We start from the raw sequence: 22,528 nt of genomic DNA on the forward strand, positions 1-22,528 counted from the left end.
CTCAGACCATGCTTCCTTTTTAAGAGCACAGATGATTCCTGAAGCAACAGGAAACAAAGCTGAGAAGTTTTTGAGCATTGCCCTTTCTTTGCTGTTGTCCGGGAAAGGGAGTATGGCTCTCCCAAGACTGTCCAAATTATTTTCCTATCAGGTGACTTAAGTAACAAATGTCCTTCTCGATTCTCATCTCTTTTCTTTCTTGGCAAATATGATTTCACCATCCTACTCCCCTTGCACACAATAACTCACGCCTTCCTTTGAGCTCCCGCCACCCTCCAGGTGGCTGTGCTATCACATTTAACACGTTGCAGTAAAATTTGGCACGGGCCTCTCCTCCACTGTAGACTCTGATCTTCTCCAGGTCAAGAGGCATGTATTATTCATCACTGATGAATAGCATGGCAAATAGCATGCACATAGTTTTTGCTTAGTAGGTGTATGTTGAATGAATGAATAGCAGTCATGTAACATGAACATTGTAACATGTAACAACATGTAGCAAGAACATTGACCATTGTATGACACAGTAACCATGTTGCTCTCATATTGGAAAGAGTTGTACTTCTCTTGAACTACTCTGTGTGTGTGTGTGTGCGTGTGTGCATGTGTGCATGCCTCTGAAACATCTGCTGGAAAAAGCACACTGGAATGAACGTATAGCTCATTTTTAGCAAATAGTACTTTGATACCCCACTCCTGATGCAGTCTTAGTTTATTTTCTATTTGCCTCATTTCTCTCATTTTTATTTTATCTTATGTAGATTATATGTCTTTATCAACCACTTAAAAACCTTTTTAGCAAAAAAACAAAAAACAAAAACCCTTTTAGGAACATTAGTTAAACTTTCATATTTTATAGGAATAATAAAGAAGCATAAAGAGGGTCCAGTACCTCTTTGCTGAGGAGGAAAGTAGGGGAAAAAACACCCTGAGAATGCTATTTACTATTACCCAGGTATTGAAATAACATAATAGGCAGCTTATTTACAAAGCTGCCTCAGCTGCCAAAGAAAATGTCTTCCAAGGACAGTAACATAGCTGTGAAAATAAGAGCTTAGTCGTAACAAAGGAGACCACTGTGATGGCATGTGTTCCTTTACCCTTCAAAACAGCAGCCATCGGGAAACACATCCCTAAGCAGTTAGGCAATCTGCATCCCAACATGAAGACTTCATCACACCTGACCTTTATGTGGTTTTAAACCTAGGATTTAGTGCAAACAATTTTGGGTTACCTCAGCAGTACCAACTGAAGATTTAAACATATATTTTTTAAAGATTGCATGTCTATCTTAGCTTTCAAATGACTAAATATTGACCCAGAGCCTTAACATTTTGTTTTTTGTTTTTTGTTTAATATTTTTTTTTTTTGTAATTGACTTACACTATATATTAGTTTCAGGAATACTGCATAGTAATTCAATATTTTTATACATTACAAAATGATCACAATAAATCTAATAACCATCTGCTACCATACAAAGTTATTACAATACTATTGCCTATATTTCCTATGCTGTACATTGCATCCTTGTGACTTATTTATTGATATTTTATAACCGAAGTTTGTCCCATTTAATCCCCTTCCCCTACTTCACCCAGCCACTCCCCCTTCCTGGCAACTACCAGCTTGTTCTTTGTTTCTATGAGTCTGTTTCTGTTTTATTATGTTTGTTCGTTTGTTTTGTTTTTTAGATTCCCTGTATAAGTGAAATCATATGGTATTTGTCTTTCTCTGTCTGACTTATTTCTCTTAACATAATACCCTCTGGGTCCATTCATGTTGTCATAAATGGCAAGATTTCTTTCTTCTTTATAGCTGAGTAATATTCCATTGTGTGTGTGTGTGTGTTTATATACCACATCTTCTTTATCCATTCATCTGTCGATGGATACTTAGGTTGCTTCCATATCTTAGCTATTTTAAATAATGCTTCAGTGAAGTTTGGGGTGCATATATCTTTCTGAATTACTGTTTTCATTTTCTTGGGATAAATACCCAGAAGTGGAATTCTTGCTGGGTTATATGGTAGCACTATTTTTAATTTTTTCATTCAAGTCACTGCTATGGGTGTTAAAGGAAATGCTTGCTCTTCTGAGAAATGGTGTTGGACCTTGAGTTAGAGGTGATGATGACTTTGTGGATAAGCTTGCTATAACAAAAAAAGTCAGTGATATTCACCAAATACATGAAACAATCTGAATACAGTTAAATGCCACATATAATTTCTATTCACAAGTTCGCATTACAGTGTTTCAGCAAAGTAATTTAACCAATTCACATGCTAAAGTGAATGGTAACGGCTGTCCTTTATTGAGTATTTACCACATGCTAGGCATTGTGCTAAGCACTTTAATCAAGTTAATCTAATTTAATTCTCACAACACATTTATGAAAAAAATAGATTTTATTCATATTTTATAAACAAGGATACTGAAGTTCAGAGAGGTAACTTCACTTGCCCATAGTCACACAGCTATTAAGTAGCAGCCGAGGTTCAAAGCCAGGCCCATCTGATTCAGAGTCCACATCTGTAAGCACTTCACTTTCTCACTCCCTGTTTTGTGAAATCATCATATTCTTCTTGTCTTCCATTTAGAATGTCCCAGGCAGTAGTGGGTTTTGATGCATTTTCACCCATAATCAAAGCCAGTTAGATTAGTCTCTGTTTTTAGTGATAACAGGCAGCAGAATCTTCAAGCAAGTGTTTGACTTAGTGGAGATGATATCTCCTGACTCCTCTCTCCACACACCTGAGTAATAGGCCTTCAAGTGAGTTATGAAGAACAGTCTTGACATTTGGTAAGATTTTATCATAAAAGTACATGATACCCTCCCAGACAGCATGTATATCACACTCTTGCATTTTCAGCATGTTTTAAAAATTATTTCCATTTTGTGGCACATGAAACTTTCATTTGAAGAAAGAGAGAATAAGAAATAAAAAAGAGGATTCACTAGTATACCATCATAAAGGGAAGTTTTTCAAGACTTTAGCTGGCCCAGCTCTACATTTAAGAAGTTTGGCTACAATGAAAAAGTTAAGAATTTTAGCCAAAAAAAAAAACCTTTACTGCATGTTAGATCATGATATTTTTTAATTAAAAGAAATTCAGAAAATTCATGAAGGAGATAGCCTTAATTTTTTTAAGACAGATTTTGGACTATTTGGGTTTTTCTCATACATTCATGATTATGCTCAGAAATTAATATTACTCTGCTGTTCCCATTTCATTTCACTGCCCTGAAATCCTGTTGTTGAAATTACAGGACTTGAAAATAACAGGAACATCCTGTTGTCAAAAATAAATTCCTTAGGATAAAGTATTAATTCAACTGAAGCCAATTTTTTTTGGAGGGTGGGAAGTTCCTCAGTGGGAGGGGAGCTTATGAATGACAGAGTGCCATTCACTGCCCTTTCTTCATATCTTTGGATTCACTGGCCTTTTTTCATATCTTTGCTATATCTCTAACTAAATGAAATTTATTCTTTCGTATGAATATTTATATGTTGCAAAAACTTAATATGTGGTGTCATTACAAACTTTCATGAGAGGGATAAGTAAGGTCTAAGCTGTTTGGGTCACTACTATTGAGTATTATATTCAGAAATATGCATGTTTATTGTTTCTGTGATTTATTCAGTAGTCCCCTAGCCCCTGGGAATTCATATGCAAGGTAAAATAAAACACTGGGGACACTTCCTAAAAAAGGAATTTTTAGATTATTAGCAGAATATGGCCCCTGAAAACATTGGGGTTATTTTTCTTGAGTCTGACTTATGCTTTGGACCCTCATTTGGAACACTGACTTAGGAGTTTAGACAGTCAGGTTCTGGGCAGGCCTCAGAAGTCCTTGGTTCTTGGGTTCTTCACCCATACAGCTAGAGTGAGGGTGGAATGACCTTTATTACTTCTTCTAGTTTTAAGATTCTATGAAGAAAAAATGCCTTCGTGAAAGGAGGAGGTACAGTTATCTTTCCGGTGGGCGGGTCGGGTTGATGGGACATTCACAATGCCTTGCTTTCTGATAGTCAACATTGGGAGTCCTTCAGCAGTCACCCCATCCAGACTGTGGGCTTCCCAGTGGCTTGAAACTCTCCCTCTTCTAGAAAACCATCAGCTAATTGGCCTTTTCCCTCCAGAACTGTTTGCCTTCTCCTTAGAGGACAGCAGGTAAGAAACCATCCGTTCAAATGCCTAGAGAAGCCCCTGAACCCAGCTCTGTCTCCTGCTGCTGACATTTCTGGGCCAGGCCTGTTTGTCAGCCTGTGGCAGTGCAATAATGTTATGTTGGACTTCCTTGAGGGTTACCTACCTCGTTTTGAATGACCCATAATTACCTTGACTTTTCAAGTTGGAACCAAGTTTCAACAATGGTTTTGCAGAAACACAGATGAGTCATGCGGAAAAGCTGCAAAGGGAAAGTTTTCCTCTTTCCCCTCTTGCAGAGCCTCCGTGGACAAAGGCGGATCATCTTATTTGCATGACTAAATCACACTAAGTATCTGCTGATTGGCAAGGAATTCCAGAGGGAAAAAGCTGATTATCAAACCCCACCTCTTCCATGAAGTCTTCCCTGACTACCGCAGTTTGAAGAGTTTTCTATCGTTAAACTCGTACTATTCAGCACTTTTCCCTAACAGATAAAAAAGGTGCTAGGTGTTCACACTTCCCTCTCTACTATTTGGTATCTTCTTTTTATTCAAATACAGGTTAAGTCTTGTATAGACATAAGAGGATTTGGGGCTTAGTAATAGATGATTTATATATAATCATCATAAATATCTTTATTGAGCACCTACAGTGTTCCAGGCTCCCATCCAAGAGCTTTACATTCAGTTCTCACTCCGCTCTTATGAGGCAGATGCTGTTGTTCACTCCATTTTATTTTTTAGGAAACTGAGGTATAAAGAAGCTCAATACCGGCCCAGGTCACAGAGTCAGTAAAAGGTATACCTAGGATTGACTCAAGACAGCCTGCTTCCAGAGCCTTCATTCTTAACAGTACACTCTTTTTTTTTGTAGGCAGTATTATCCTGATGCAGTAAGAGACTTTTTCCTACTCTGTCCTTCTTCCCGCACATAAATTGTCAATGGCAACATCATTTTCTTTTGAGAAAATTCTTTACCTAAATCATAAAGGAAATCATTTTATATCGATGTATCTGGTATCTAGTGTAAGACTTTCCAACTTTGACTTTCAAATGTTGCTTCTACATCTGTATGATCTAATCCTTGAGATTTCAAAACTTCAAGGAAAGTGAAATGTGTCATTTTCCATCAAAGCTGGGGATTCCCCATAGAGTGGACAGAATTTTGGCCTCCATTTGCTTCCAGTTTTACTTTCCTTTTCTGAAATTAATCCATAAACTCTATCTCGTTTCCCCCAGATATTTTGGCCTGTATTTCTTAATCATTTAAGCATTTATTAGATATCCCTCACATGTTGGCAGTGTATTGTGGGATTTTATAATGTTCTCTCATTGTTGCGTCGTACTTCTCTTGGCTCCAAGACCCTTCAGGGAAGAAGTTATGCCTTTTACATTTGCTAAGTTTCCAGCTGTAACTGCAACGTTGCAGGAGGTATAAAAATACTCAATAAATATCCATTAATTGTAGTATCATAGACCAGCTCTAACAACCACCCAGTATGAACATATTAAGGGTGTTTAGATATCTTAAAACACATCTTTGATGTGCTAACCCATTACTCTGAAGACCAACATCCTTAAATATTTGTTCAGTAAAAAATTCAGCACATCACATTGAATTGAACTCAGCAACAGAGTGAGTATTGGAATTGAGACATATCTATGTTATCTACAACTTGACATAATGACCTTGAAATAATTGACGTTATCACCTCATCTACTTAACATTATCCTGTTTTCTCAATAGTTAAAAGTTAACACTGTTGTTTCCAGGATTACAATTTTACAGAAAGCACAAGGAAGTGTATAGTGTATTTTAAACAGGGTATGACTAACTTCAATTAACAATTTCTTAGTGATTTTAAGTCAATCTTTAGGAACATTACTTATTGCAATGTGTTACAAATGTTAATGTGAGTATAGATGATACAAGATGTGGGTATGACTGAGCATTCACTCCTACAGGGAATGCTCTAGGCATTTTTTCTTGGAGTATCTGCAACTTTCACATAAAGCCAGAGAAATCTGTGGGCCTAATCTTCAGGACAGTGTAATGTGGCTACTGTTTAGTAGTATATAGTCGATTAGAAGTTAGATTATCCTTCTACCAAGTGATTTTGCCCTTTTGAAAAATGATTACCATTGCTGTCAGGATTTTTTGCCACTTGAAACACCCATATCATTAATAGAGTGGCCACAGTGACACTTTTGTAAGCATAGACCTGCACTTCTGCCTTTCTCATAATTTCCATGGGCTCTAAATGAAACACTACAAGTGTGTTCTAAGACTGTTTGTGGAGGGAGCAGCATTCCAAAGTCTACAAAGTCTTAATCAGGAAAAGGAGAGAATATTTATGCTCTTATGACACATAGCCCCTAACTTCTTCTAAACTATTCCTAAATGTTTTGAGTTTACTGAAATCACAGATTCAAAGCACAAAAAATAAAAAATTATATCTCCAACGTCAATCTAAGATCAGAAAGTATGGATACTTCATCCTGCCTGTGTGATGAGGGATTAGCCTCACCTGAATCTGCTTTCCTGCTTTCCTCACTCTGTTGCTGAGTCCAGTTCAATCTGATGTGCTGAATTTTTTATTGAACAAATATTTAAGGATGTTGGTCTTCAGAGTAATGGGTTAGCATATCAAAGATGTGTTTTAAGATATCTAAACACCCTTAATATGTTCATACTGGGTGGTTGTTAGAGCTGGTCTATGATACTACAATTAATGAGTATTTTCTGAGTATCGTTGTCCATAAGTGCAATTGTGAATGAAGATGGGGGTGCAAAAAGATAAATATTTCTTGCACTTTAATCTTGTATTCCCACGGTCACCTCTATCACCTTTTCAGATACAAGAAGGTGATAGGATTAGTCAGAAAAAAACTTTTTAGCCAACCATTCAGAGGCTTGGTAAGCAAGAGGTTAAGGAGGACACCTTTGAATGCTCTAGGACAATGACATTTTCCAGTACCTATCCATTTTGTTTTATGAGGACATAGAGCATTAGTACATGCAAAAAGTAACGAGTCAGACCTTATTCTGATTAAATTCTGAAGGGGCTTGATTCACTGGAACCTACCTGGAGCGCAGTTGACAAGCACTGTCCACTGGACCGATTTCAACAGTATCAACAAGTTGTTAAGGGGACAGACTGCTCAGACTTGAGCTTCTTGGAAAAAGAACAAAAAGAAAAGGTCATTTGGGGGTATCATGATTTTCAGACTGTTTTTTATCAATTCTTTCTATGCTGTTAATACTTTTAAGTTTTTAATGAGCAAATTATGTACAATACAAGGCTACATTTTAGTGTATGTAGTATATCTGACTACTTCAAAATTTTAGGCAGTTTAATATTCAGTGAATCAAAATATCTGCTCCTTTTGAAGTAGATGAAACAGTATTGCTTGGATATGTCCACATTTTTCTTAGCTCAATCTTTTCAAGTAATATAAGCATGTGGATACATTTTAAATACTAAAAGGTGAGACTGATTCTTATTCTTTGATCACTTGTCAATGCATAGAATTAGACAGCAATGCTAACCATGGAGTAGATTTGAGCTCTGAAACTGGTAGACATGGCAGTGATATCGGCAGGAAGTGAGGTGTAGTTGGACCTCAGAGGACCTGGAATTAAAATGCTGAAAACCAGACCACACTCTTCATCTCTCAGGGACCACAGAGTCTCACTTCTTGTTGTGGTGGACATCTCAATGCTCCTCCCAACCCTTGCCTCCCCCCACCATTTTTCTATCCATTTATTCTCTATATTCATTGTGTGTTTACTCCAAGATGGCTGTTTGCCCTGAACTTAGAATGGTTCTAGTGCCCACTACTCACTGGCAATTATCCATGTGAAATTCTCAAGAGCAAAAAACTGATTGGCTCAGCTCAGCGTTTAGAGCAGAGTCACCAAGTTATAAATCAGGGGCAAGCCAGAAGAATGGCTGTCTTTGGGTCAGGTATCCATCTCAGAGCTGGTCACCTGTATTTGGATGATCTGTGGGTGGGGTGTGAGGATAGAGGCATATGGAACACAGGCTCTTCCAGAACCCTTGAGCAGTGTCGGCAGTTATGGAACATGTCTATTGTGCCCACAACTAACAGAATCCTTATTCCTTCAAGGGTTGTTTAGATGCAGCGGATTGAGTATTTACGTCCCATCCACACCTGTCACAGCCCAGCACTCCCCTTCTTGTTTTGTTCCACCGGTCTGCAGATCGCTTGTGTCCTCTCTCACTTTATTCGCTCTCTCTCTCTCTTTGTCTGTAACGAGAATGTTCAGGTTGCTAATCCCAGGCTTCTAGATGTGACAGAAGCTAATTGCCAGGCTTCTAAATATGACAGGTCTCTGCTTCTCTATCCCTTTTGCTTCCTCCTGCTTTTCTCTCTCTGGTTCTTCAGGCTGCTGTGACCACCATGTGCTGCAAAATCTCTGGGCCTGATTCTCCTTGGGGTTACACTTGGCTTCACTGCCAAATAGATGTAAAGATTAGTTAATTTTGTTAATTACTTTAAGCTACTTTATGCCTCATGAGTGCGCTAGAAGAGTGCTTCTCCAACTTTTCAATGTGCACATGAAACACGTGGGGATCTTGTTAAAATGTAGTTTCAGGAGCTCTGTCATGGAGTGTGAGATTCTGCATTTATAGCAAACTCCCAGGTAGTGTTGATGATGCTGATGAATTAACAATGCTTTGAATAGTAGAAGATTAGATTGACTTATTGTAACTATGATCTTCTTGATGGGAAGGACCGTGCCTTAGGCATCTTCATCTGCCCTTCCATGTCCAGCACCATACCTGATACGTGAGAGATATTCAAATGTTGCTTGGATTTTGATTAAACTAAGCACACAGGAAACACAGGATTTTCTATGCCTACTTTTTTTAAAGTGAGTGGTTTCAAAGACTGCTAAAAATCAGTGAAATAAATAAACATTTCTTAAGGGTCTGATTATGCAAAGGACTAGGAGAAATATTTTAAAAATTACAGCCCAAGTCCTCAAGGAAACACCGTCCTACTAACTCTAATATGTCTTTGCTAGAATTGTGAAATAATTTTAGAATTGTAGGGATAGCAGAATGAGCCTATTTATGCTATAGCATTTGACCTCATATACTTTGTGTCATTTTTCCATACGTACAATGAGGCTAACGGGACTGTTATGATATTTATGTGTGATAATACATGTAAGGATTGAGTTTCATGCCCGGCACATAGTAAATGATCACTGCTAATACTGTTAGTAGTGGTAGAAGAAGTAGAAACAGTAGTAGTAATATTTAAGATTGTTTTCATTACTAGCTAATTCAGCTTAAGAAAATACTTTGCTCTTCCTCTTCTTCTCTAAGTCCATACATTATCCTAATATGAGATTTCACTTTGTAGGGCTTATCTGCAATTTAGTCTTAATATTGTTCTTGTTTAGAGTTTAAAGGAAAATGAATTTTAGAATTCAGTTGTATGCACTACAACAGAAGGACTTCTAGAAGAATTTATTTTCCTAACTTGCAGCTAGTTAAACAGTTATTTTCTCTTCACTCCAATGTCTTCATAAATTTATTCCTGAGAAAAAAATGAATGTGCTTAAAGGGCTCTCTCTAAACCTCTCCAGTCATTTTGGATGGGACAGGAAATGCACACATATACACAGAAATACATGCATACCTACATACATACATAAATTCACAGGTGAATTAAAAGTGTGTGTTAAATAATAACATCATCTTTGGAAAGAAAGTAAATTGAGCGGGCAAGGAAAGGAATATTGAACTCATAAGTATTGGCTTAGGTATTATTTATAAGCATCTACATAATGAATAACATCTGTATTCTTCAACTAATAGGGCCAATACATCGATGTATTGTACTTTCTACACAAAGTAGGACTCAGTTTGCAACAAGTGAACAATTCTTGATTCATCATACATTTTAAAATTTCTGGAATAAAACTGACAGACCATCTCTTTTTTTCCCATATAAAGTAGGGCATCACCATGAGTTTCCACGTGGAAAAGAAAAAGCTGGTTGGAACGGCAAATGTAACTGTGACATAGGTGCCAGCATTAGAGAAATCTCCCCTCCTGGGGGAGGTTGGCACATGAGCCTATGAGTCATAACTATTATCATTGTCTTGTTGAGGAGAAGTACTTATAAAGACCTTAGAAACAAACATCTATTATTCTTTCATTACCTAGTTCCGTTTTCATTACCTGTGTAACCCAGATGTAACGCACATGTCAGCTGCCTGGGTTGCTTCATGTCCTCCAGTGCGCCAGGGTCAGCTTGTTCTCTAGAATATAATTTAAATGGACTCAAATTACAGTTTCACGTACAGGGAGTTCCCAGCATCTCTTCCAATATTTTTAGCAGTTGTAAGTGAAGCTTTTGTCTCTCCTGGACTCTTTGCTTCTGAGCCCCTCCTTATGCTGATTTCATACAAGAATAAAAAAAATTGAAATACCGTATACCACCCACATAATTTTTTTTAATCAAGTTGGGTGATACAAGTAGAAACACTTCAATAAGTATAAAGAGCTACCTGGGCGGGGTGGGGTGAGGGAGTAATAATAATCTTACTAAATGAGAAAGTGACATAAGGCGTTGTGAATGCTCCAGGGTAGACGTGAAGAGGAAAAACTGAAGATAGTGAAACAACATCCACTCATTTCATCTGGCTTAAAATAGAGAAAAAGATGAAGTCCTGGCAAGATTTTGAAATAAAGTAGGATTGTCTGAGGGTTATAATAAGAAAGAGAATTTACCCATGAAACTTTAAAAGGGAACAGCAAAAGTTAGTCATGTGATTACAAGAACCCAAAAGAATATTTAACACCAAAAGAGAGAAGGGTCACCAGAATGCTTTGAAGCTGGTTGAGCTAGTATTTACAAGGAACGACTTTCCTCGCCCTTTTTAAGAAAGCAAATCCACATGGCCTTTGTCTCATTTTCTGGTAACTGCCACAGCTGTCCTTGAAGCAATAGTTGCCAGCAGGTTAATCAGCTGCTTCCACAGCCCTGTGTATGCAGAGTATTCAGTCTGCTTGTTTCTTACATTACATTGTTTTTCCAAGAATTTTTTCCCAGCCTTACTTCAGAAACTGTTTTGAACATGATATTCAGTTTCCTAACTCCCCACATCACTTTCATGTGATCTAATCTTCAGACTACCTGGATGTACTGTATATCTTGTTCAGTTGGACTAAAGAAAATTCTGGTTAGTGAGGCTTTTTTTTTCCTTTAAGGGTAGGATATAGTTCATTTATCTTGGGAACTTTTAAATGTATGTCGCAAGTTTTATTCTACATCAGTAGAAATTCCATTCAGACAAGACTGATCAGAAACTTAGAATACGTATTAGCTTTAAAGGAAAAGTTCAATGAGAATTTAAAACAAGGAAGTGTTAGTATGTAAGATAGAATGTAGAATGACATAGCCAGCTCCACCTGCATTCCGTGGCCCAAGTCACATGAGTAGGGGCCCTGACTGCGGCCTGCGCTTGTGGGTTACCCTTTCAGCCCTGTCTCATTTGCAGTTGTTAGTGTTGCAGGAGAGTTGTCTGACCCCCTAATCCCTAAGAGAGGTAGTACACAAGGCAGAGAGTTTTTGTTGGAAGGAGACTGGGATGGAGTCCCAGCTGGACAGGAGTGGGCCGGGGAAGCCCCTGCCGGACTGTAGTACCTGAGCAGGAGAGGAAGGCAGGAGGGGCTGCAAACAGGGCAGGCGCGCTGGGGGCCCAAGCCCTCCTCATTCATGATCTGGCCCCATGCTGACCAGGTGGAGGACAAACTTAGGGCACTCTCACCAGCCTGATGCTAATGAGAGGCCATGATTTGTAGGGCTCTGAAGAAACAGAGGGGGAAAAGGGTTGCTTCAGGACTAGATAATTTTCCTGCCCCTTTCTCTGAAAGAATGGCCCAGCATGGCCACGTCACTGTATGAACAGGGAGAATTGCAAATGAGATTGTGAAGAGCTATGACACTTCGGGAATTTCTCCCCTCTTCCCGAAGCCACTGCAGACATGCCTGGTTACTTCTAGCCTCCCAGGGGTCCACTTTGCCCAATTTATTTTTTGACCAGGGTCGTACGGCATTCATTGAAGTCCTCCTTTCAAATGTTTTCCTCTAAAATAAAGGAAAGTTTTCAGGAAAGCACTTCAGATAGAGAGGTGAGAACCAAACATGGCCAGCCGCCGGCAAGTGTAGATGTTGGAGAGCCAAACCTATACGCCATAAGACTGTGTACAAAATGTTTATTATCCTAAAACAGCTCACAGTAGATTCGGTAATTATCCCCATTTTACAGCCTGAAATTGACTTGTGATGACATTTTTCAAGATAAAAAATAAAACACTGAAGCCCGTGTGACTTCCTTTGTCAGTGTCTGTGTTTGTCTAAGCCACTTTAAGCCAGCCTGTGGCAGTGAATCCATAATTCAGGTGAAAACAATAAGAAATCATTTAAAGCCAATGTACATAAAAACAAGTAGCCAACCTGACCCCTATTTTTAGTGCAGAAATATATTCAAGATCAAAGCCATTCATGTTTGCCTGTTTTATTTAATCACATGCCTTTTACCTGGAAGATGTGGGTCTTATGGCATACAAATGAGTGTACAGGGAAGGATTCAGGCATTATGCTGTCCAAATTAAATTTTAAAAGCCAGAAAATTCATCATTCTGACATCTCTTTGCAGATGCAGAATGTGTGTTGAAATATCTCTTGAAATGTGTCTTGTTTACTTGAGGAATACATTTAGCAGATCATATTAATTAGAAATGATATCTGAGTAAAGTCTTTAATAACGTATCTCTTTTTAAACATAAAATCAAAGGGAATGATTTCCCAAGTTGCAAGAATGGGTGTTTCCCCTGATTACCTATAGTTTGGATTTTGAGGTTTTCTTCTTAATAAGTTATATTTTTTTCCTTGAGTTACCAGCATCCATTATTTTTGGCTATATTGCAATCTAGGTTTGCAGATATTATGTATTAAAAAATGGAGAAGTTGGGGAAAATATTTCACAAGAGACATTCTCTACTATTAAGATTTCTTGTAAAGTATTATTGCCATATAAGTTGTAGGAGGTGTGTCCTCTATAAGAATACCTCAGAAGCACAATTTTAGATACTGAGAACCTATTTAACAGTCCTCCATTTTGAGATTTTTTTGTGAAAGATTTTATATGAACAAGATGATTTTTATAACCCGTGAGTAAAATCTTCCAATTACATCGCTAAAACCATTTTCCATGGAATTTCAGTATTACCAAAATATATAAATAATGTTAAGTTTACCTTAAACCTCATTGATCTAAATGAACTCCAGTAATAATAGATACAGTTATGCAGTATAGCTTCTAAATGGAAAATTGTCATCATTTTCAAGAGAATGAATGGCTCTAGGGAAATGTACAGCTTAGGAATGACAAAACTGTCATTCAAGCAGAGAACAAAATTGTGGAAATTACAGAGTTGAGCCCTGGGAATCTTCAAATTTGCCTTTAAACAATACCTTCTTCAAACTAGTGGTTACCAGTGGGGAGAGGGAAAGGGGAAAGGCAATATAGCGGTAGAACTATTAGGTATAAAACAGGTAGGAACTAAGAGGTAGGAACTATTAGGTATAAAGTAAGCTACAAGGGTATATTGTGCAACACAGGGAATGTAGCCAATATTTTATAACAACTATAAATGGAGTATAATCTTTAAAAATTGTGAATCACTGTATCGTACACCTGTAACTTACATAATATTGTACAACAACTATACTTCAATAAAAAAATAAAAAGAAAAGATAAAAGAAAACAATACCTTCCCTCATGTGGTCCCTAGTGAAACCGTGGTCTCATTAGACGAAGAAGACAGAGCTGGAAAAGCAAGTATGCGTTTCTGAAATTTGTTTGGCCGTAACCTTTTTTGAAGTTTTCTGAGCACCTCAGGATATGCATGTTCCATGGAACCTACTTTGTGAAGCAGTGAGTTAGATTTAGTCATGTAGCCTCTACCCAAACAGAGCTCCAATTTGGCAAGCCAGAAGGTTGCTTTTGCCAACATTTAGATACAAAGAGCTAGTATAAAGCGGTGATGTAATGCATGGTGCATTTAGAAATGTTTGTGTTGAAGCTGAGTTATCTCTTCTCTTGTCTCTTCCAGGTGTTTCATCCCAAACATCTATGCAGCTCTGTTCAGTGCAGCTCTTGTTCCGTTAATGTGCCTCGTGGTAGTACTTGTGGTGTTCATCCATGCCTACCAGGTGAAGCCACAGTGGAAAGCATATGATGATGTCTTCAGAGGAAGAACAAATGCTGCAGGTTTGAAAGAAACTGTATTTGTATTTTAAGGTGGGGACTTTTAATGGAGGGAAAAGATCACTGAATATTCTTTATCAAGAAAAGGAGTGAGGTTCAACTCAGCTTTCAGCTCTGAAGCCATAAGTTAAATTATAGTTCTCCAATTTCTCCTGCTCCTTGGGACTTCCTGACATCTCTCTTTCTTCAGGGCTCTGCAGGTTTTATTGCTGATGCCAGTTTTGTCCCTAAGACATTAATATTCAAGTAAATGACTCACAGCCTTCGGGAGCTGCTTCCCCAAGTGTTCTTCAACTCAAGCAGTAACAACCTGTGTTCAACCTGTGAAATCTGTTCATTTCTTTCAGATTCTGAGACTTCATCACAAACCTCCATAATGCTTGGGAGTGCTGTATTTTGCATGTGGAGTTCTGACTGTGATGACAAATGTTTAAAAACATATGTGACCAGACAGCTTCATAAGTGGCTACACATGTCTGGTTACTTAAGAGTACAGTCTTTCCAGCTCAAATTGGCTTTCACTACAGCTCATTTTTTCCCTTTGAATCATACTTAACACAGGTTTTTATGATGTGTTTCTTTTTCTGTTGTTAGATTAGCGTCTCTTAGGAATTTTTTTAAGGAACAATAACCAAACACCTACATACAGAAAACTCACTCTAAAATGGTTTGAGTGACATTAGGGAGAATCTAATGGGCTGGGGGTGGGGGGATCCCTCTTGGGCCGAGAGGAAGACTAGTCTTTTCTAAGCTTTTACAAATCTAAAGCCAAATGAATGGAGAAGTTCTTCACTTTTTAAGTGCTTTTCAGAGTTTAAGCAAGATACCATATATGAAGTCCCTAGAATACATAATATAATAATGTCTAATACATTATTAGAGACTCAATAGATATTGTCATTTATAGGCTAATAAAAGGATTCATTCTAATATAAGAAAAGCCTCTAGCTCCTAAACTGTGTCAGGGAAGATGCAAAAAGATTTTCCTTGTTGTGTAAAGAGAAGGGACTCTTTTATATTAGTCTGTGGGGTAGTTTGTAGGATAGTTGTATCTAGCCAACTCTTCCCTCTCCTCTCTCATTTAGCATGCAATTATTATGCGGGCAGAAATATTATTTAAGGTTATGGTTAATCTTAGATTCTTCAGTTAAAAAAGCAATATTCAATATAGAAATCCTACTTTTTCACGGGGCATAGAATTTATCTAGAAGCTATGCTTTTATTCAACTTGAGATTCATTTTATTAAAATGCATATTCTCTTTTGAAGGAAAAGTTTGTTTCTTTCCCCAAATAACCAGATTTATTTTGTTACGTTATATTATATAAAAGTGCCAATGTTTGCGTGTTTTCCATAATGATAACATCATACGGGCCTAACCTAACGAGTTAGTCCTTTCATGCCTGAGTCACCCCTGTGCCTTTTGGATATGATCCATCACGGTTACAGTAGGTAAACAATGCTCTGATTATCTGAAAAACAGCCCTCAAGCATGGAACATAATGCTAAAAGCGCTAGCACACTTCTATCTCAACTAGCGAAACCTCTCTTGCAATGAAATATTAATAGAAGCATTGCTCTTATTGTAGCTTTTCAAATAAAAAAAATTATGGCAGTTCTGATTCCCCTATTCCCACTCAAACTAACAGTCATTATCTCACTTGGACTCTTACAGTGTTTTCCTGATAGGTCACTAGTTCTAATTCTTCTCCAATATCATCTTCTCAGATGTCTGTATTTCAACAAAATGGCTCCCCTCACTCTCTAGCTTTACAATCATTCAAAGTCTCTTTCATTGCCCAGAAGAAAGTCCAGGCTTTTTATAACACAAGAGTCTCTATAAGTCCACCCCTGGGCGGGCCATCTTTTCATCCCCAAGTTAGTTACCATTCAGCCTGCATTCTGACCATGCCATCAATTTACTCCTCTTACTTGTTCTTTTTTTTTTAAATAAATTTTATTTATTTATTATTTATTTATTTTTGGCTGTGTTGGGTCTCCGTTGCTGTGCACAAGCTTTCTCTAGTTGCAACGAGTGGGGGCTGCTCTTCGTTGCGGTGCACGGGCTTCTCATTGCGGTGGCTTCTCTTGTTGCATAGCATGGGCTCTAGGCGCACGGGCTTCAGTAGTTGCAGCACGCGGGCTCAGTAGTTGTGGCTTGCGGGCTCTAGAGCGCAGGCTCAGTAGTTGTGGCACATGGGCTTAGTTGCTCCACGGCACGTGGGATCTTCCCAGACCAGGGCTCGAACCCATGTCCCCTGCACTGGCAGGTGGGTTCTCAACCGCTCTGCCACCAGGGAAGCCCCTACTCTTACTCATCCTTAAAATTTCCTGATACTGTCATCTTTGCTCATGTAAGGTGCCCTCTATGAACTCCTCATCATCAGTTGATAAAACTCATGTGTTTAGTAAATAATGTGAGAAAGTGTGGATGAAAGAGAGGTGGAAGGTGCTTATTACCCTTCCATAATCTCCCCAAAGCTGTCCTAAATAAACCCATAATCTAAGTAAAAGTGGTGTGCTGAAGGAACACAAGTTAATCCCTAGGAAGCCCTCCCAGCAAGATACTGCTCACTCTTTTATAGAAATCTTGGAAGCTCCCAACATGCTACCTCTTCTGTGACGCCTTTGGAATTCCCTCTTTACAGAGCCACACCAAATAAGCATTACTCATTCCTTCTTCTATACTTCTAAAGCACTTTGTTCCTACAGCCATTACAGCACTTAGCACTTATTTCGGAATGAAATGGTGACTTGTTTTGGTGTGTGTGGCTGATTTCCTTAATAAATTATGAATTCCTTGAGGGTAAGGACCATTTATTATTCACCTCTGTATCACCAGAGCCTGGTAGAGTGCTCAGTAGATAGCAGGAGCATAATTAGTATTTGTTGACTAAATGAATAAATTAATCATCATCAATGCACCATAAAATCTTATGATTATAGGAATGGATCCCCAAGCTAAATATAGCTTTCAGAAGAAGAGCAAGAAGAAGAGCCATATCATCAGAAGCAGAAATTATAGAATTTATCTCATTGATCTGTTTGTAGGTATCCCTTTAAAAGGTATTATTAGGACTATCATTTTTTCCTTGACTTCTCTGATTCCCAGAGCTATGTGTTCAGCTTCGATCGCTAAGCTGATATCTTCCATTTTAGCTGAAACCTCCTTTAACTCTCTCCCCTTTGAACATGTTCCACTTACCTCGAATTCAAATTTTCAAGAAAAAAAATGTCGATCTACTACTCTACCAAGGGGCATTTGATACTCTCTTTGGATCTGTCTGCTAAAATTCCATTGCATTGACCTGGAAGATATCCAGTCAAGAAGAACTGTAAATTCATGTTTTGCCCATTTCCCTGCTCCATATACGTAGCAGTTAATGACAAGATAGAACAAGAGAAAATTACAAAGAAGATGAATTGTGGATCAGAAAGAGCAGAAACACAGAGTATAAGCTGGGCTCCTGTCAAGGACTTGATGTTTTTTCTGGGTCCACAAGCCTGTGACTGCAGGAGTATCTCAACTGCTGTGGTGGTAAGTTGGGAATTAAAGGTCTTCACCCAAGGCCGGTAGACTGGAGCAGTAGCACCTGTAGGAAAGGAACCTGAAAAAGAGCTGCCATAGTAGCTTGGGCTTTGGCTTTAGGGATCTGGGAGCCCGAAGAGAAAGCAGAGGAAGCATCTCACCAGGTTCCTGGGCCAAAATCTCTAGAGTTCAGGGTTTATCTGCCATATTCATATGTATGTGTCATTATGGGGACAGAAGACCCATGACACCAAACTAGTCCTTTTTGGACAGAAGGGTTAAGCGGAGGCCACCGCAAAACCATTAGACAGAATAAGGTAGCCAGAGAGAGAGAGAGAGAGAGAGAGAGAGAGAACAAGCAAGGACGCAAATGCCTTCTACTCAAGATTAGCTGCAATATAAAAGTCCCAAACATTGGAGGAAAACGAACAAAGGTAGCCCTTAAAATCAGCCGTCAAAGAGATGAATTTAACACAGAAAATAATATAAAAATAGAATAAACTATAAATAACTTTGTTAAGTTATTTAGGCTCCTCAAAAATATAAAGTAGGAACCATCAAGCTATGGCCCTGCCAGCCACTCACCTGTTTCCTCATTTTATCTATTTATTTTTTTAACAGCTTCATTGAGATATAGTTTACATGCCATAAAGTCCATCTGTTTAAATTGTACAGTTCATTGGTCTTTATTATACTTATATAGTTGTGTAACTATTGCCATAATCTAATTTTAGAATATTTGCATCACCCCGAAAAAGAAATCCCATACCTGTTAGCAGTCACTCCCCATTCTCCACTTCCCTGAACCCTAGGTAACTACTAACCAGCTTTCTGTCTCTATAGATTTGTCTATTCTGGACATTTCATATAATGGGATTATAGAATAGGTGGTCTTTTATTATGTCTGGCTTCTTTCACTTAACATAGTGGTTTCAGAGTTCATCCATATCATATCATGTATCAGTACTTAGTTCTTTTTATTGCCAAATAATATTGCATTGTGTGAACATACTACATTTTGCTTTCCTGTTCATCAGTTGATGGACATTTGGGTTGTTTTCGCCTTTTGGCTATTTCGAAGAACATTCCTATGGTCATTTATATATAAGTTTTTGTATTAACATGTGTTTTCATGTCTCTCGGGTGTATGCCTAGAATTGGAGTTTCTGGATCATACAGTAGCTCGATGTTTAACGTTTTGAGGAACTGCCAAACTGTTTTCCAGAGTAGCTGCAGTGACCTGTTTTTGTAAGTAAAGGTTTTTTTTGACACCCAGCCACACCCATTTGTTTACATATATTCTATGGCTGCTTTCACAATACAGAGTTGAGTATATGTAGCTGCAGCAAAAACCATGTGGCCTGAAAAACCTAACATATTTAATATCTGGCCTTTACAGAAAATGGTTGACCATTGACCCCTGACATAAAGGAAGATGTATCCATTCAAAGCACTTAAACATAAAAAACAAAAATAGATATAAGCAAATAAAATTAAAACAGACCAATATGAAAATGAAAAAATTTCAGTAATCTTGGCGATGAAAAATAATACTAGTTGAAAATTTTAAATATCTTGATACTTGAGATAAAATATAGATGAGACACAGAGAAGAGAGAATTAATTAATTAGAATCCAAAGCTAGGATTAAGGAATTCATGTGAAAGATACAAAAAAAGAGAAAATATGAAAACAGAGCTAAGAAGTATGAGAATACGTTGCCAGGAGAAAAGAATACAGGGAATGGAGAGAAGTCAATATTTGAAGAGGTAATGTTGAGAATTTTCTAGAATTAAAGAAAGAAATTAACATAACTACCCATAAATATCTACCTTGTTTAAAAATGGGGGGAGAGGGGTAGGGGAATGCTGAAAAGTCTACTATATTAGTAAAGTTCCCACATCTGTGTTTTTGAAAACTGGATAGTAAGTACCCTTTCTTTGCTTCTAATATTCTTTACTGTTAGAATAATTGGCACAAACCCCACTCAGGAGTTTGAGTCCACAGTGCAAGCAGTTGCCACTACGTTCTCTAAAAGCCAAAGCTTCAAATGCAGCACAGACTGGTACCAAGCCTCTTCTCTTCTTTCCTCTGAGATTCCTGCACTTTTTACACCCCGTGTATACGTTATATCTGAGAAGGAGGGCAGTTCCAGTTACAGTCGGCCCTCTGTATCACCACGTTCTGCATTTGCAAATTCAACCAGCCATGGGTCGGAAAATATTTGGGAAAAAAAATTCCAGGAAGTTCCAAAAAGCAAATCTTGAATTTGCCACACACCAGCAACTATTTACATAGCATTTACATTGTGTTTGCAACTATTTACATTGTATTAGGTATTATTTTAAGTATTCCAGGGGATGTGCATAGGTTATATGCAAATAGTATGCCATTTTATATAAGGGACTTTGAGCATCCTTGGATTTTGGTATCCTGCAGGGTCCTGGAACTAATCCCCAGTGGATACAGAGGGAAGACTGTAGTCTCAAGCGGATGTGGCTTAGTTCTCTACAATTCCAAGCACACAAAATAGCCCTTTTTCCTAAGGCAGCTGAGATGGTTTATAGTTCAGTTTTATTTTGCCCTGCATTTTTTAAAATTTATTTAAAATTTTTATTTATTTATTTATTTTTGGCTGTGTTGGGTCTTCATTGCTGTGTGCGGGCTTTCTCTAGTTGTGGTGAGTGGGGGCTACTCTTCGTTGCGGTGCACAGCCTTCTCATTGTGGTGGCTTATTTTGTTGTGGAGCACAGGCTCTAGGCATGTCGGCTTCAGTAGTTGTGGCATGCGGGCTCAGTAGTTGTGGTTCTCGGGCTCTAGAGCACAGTCTCAGTAGTTATGGCGGATGGGCTTAGTTGCTCCGCGGCATGTGGGATCTTCCCAGACCAGGGATTGAACCCGTGTCCCCTGCATTGGCAGGCAGATTCATAACCACTGTGTCACCAGGGAAGTCCCCTGCATTTTTTTAATTGGATGAGTATTTTCAGGTATTACAGTTGACCCTTGAACAGCACTGATTTGAACTATGCACTTATATGCAGATTTTTTCAATAGATACGTACTAGAGTACTATACCGTCCACTGTTGGTTGAATCCTCAGATGCAGAAAATACATATATATTATTATATATATAACTGTAAAGTCATATGTGGATTTTTGATTGCGAGGGGGTTTGGCACCCCTAACCTTTGCGTTGTTCAAGGCTTAACTGTATTAGATAGTAGCCTGAGAAATATATTCTCAAATAATAAATCAAGAGTTGAAAGTAAATCCCCTTTTATTACAGAAGCACAGTTTCCTAGTTTTCCAAATTATGTTAAATTTTGAGTATTTTTGGTCAAACCTTGTCAAGAGTTTTTTGTTTATTTATAAATTACCTTTAACAATGAGTAAGATGCATTATGAGAAGGAAAGGTCAATTTATAGTTTCCTTATAGCCAAGCTGTTTTTTGTTTTTAGTAGCTAGAATGATTACGATTGTTTATTTACCTTAGAGTTTTAGGTTTGGAAAACAGATGTGATTAGCTAACACCAGCATCAGCCCTGTTTGAATAACTGAAGCGCTTATATCAGTCATTTTGTTTGGGCTGGAATCTTCCATATTTCTATAGAACTGTTCTCCAAACTATTCACTCTGGTGCAAATTAGATGTGCCTGACAACAGGAGCAATTTTACATCAACACTTGTGTGTTGGTTATGTCTGCTCAGTTATCAACCCCTTGGCACTCTATATTTTGCGTGACTTCTTCACTCCTGACATCCCTTAATTTCAGAGCTCAAATTTCCACTGAAATCCAAAGGAAAGGGGGAACGGAGGAAGAGCTGCTGGTAAATCAAATACACTCTGTGCTGTAGTCTCCAAAGACAGCCACTGTCAGTGCCTCCCTTTCTGAGCGTGGCTGGGACAGCGATGTCAGCTTTGCTTCCTTCTGTGCCCTTTTTGCTGCTCGACTGCTGTGAACCACATTTTCGAAGGTCGGTGGCTCCTAGTGAAATTCACTGGCCTCCTCCTCCTTCAGTGAAGTGAGTGTGCAGTGAGAATGAGTCAGGATAAAGGTACGTTCCCTGAACTAAATTTTAGTGTTTTAAACAAAGCCTGTAATTTTAGGGTTTGGTTTTGATCTCTGGCAATGATAAGCTTGTCTCTCCTTTTAGGCTCATTAGAATTTACTGACTCTTTTCTGATTCATCAGCCAGTTCTTATGTGAGGAATGATTCATGGATCAGGGAAGGAAAATTAATTCGAATAAAGAGGAAGCAGATTACAAATCCCTTTCTTATAAAACTCCCATGCATATGTTTCAATATGATATATAAAAATGTAAAGGTGGCTTGATCCAGCTAGCCATGTATTAACATGAATCTGAGGTATTTGGAATCTCCTGGTACAATAATGGCCGCTTCTCTGCTTGGTAATATATTTGAGGAGGAACGCTTCCATTTCTTCCGAGTCTCCATGTCTTCATATTTAGAGAACAACAGTACTAATGTAAATCAAGATTCCATTGCTATTATGGAAATCATTGG

The 22,528-nt window shown here is 38.2% G+C and overlaps 1 protein-coding gene across 1 annotated transcript in view; it reads left to right on the plus strand.

Annotated features, from left to right (window-relative positions):
• The window catches only part of ADGRV1 (adhesion G protein-coupled receptor V1), a 542,977-nt gene that overhangs the window by 431,450 nt on the left and 88,999 nt on the right, over positions 1-22,528 (plus strand). The window contains exon 87 of the mRNA XM_068534844.1: positions 14,317-14,474. Coding sequence (XP_068390945.1) covers positions 14,317-14,474 — 158 coding nt within the window. The remainder of the gene's footprint in view (positions 1-14,316; positions 14,475-22,528) is intronic.

This window comes from Eschrichtius robustus, chromosome 2 (genome assembly GCF_028021215.1).
Source record: "Eschrichtius robustus isolate mEscRob2 chromosome 2, mEscRob2.pri, whole genome shotgun sequence".
Classification (NCBI taxonomy): Eukaryota; Metazoa; Chordata; class Mammalia; order Artiodactyla; family Eschrichtiidae; genus Eschrichtius; species Eschrichtius robustus.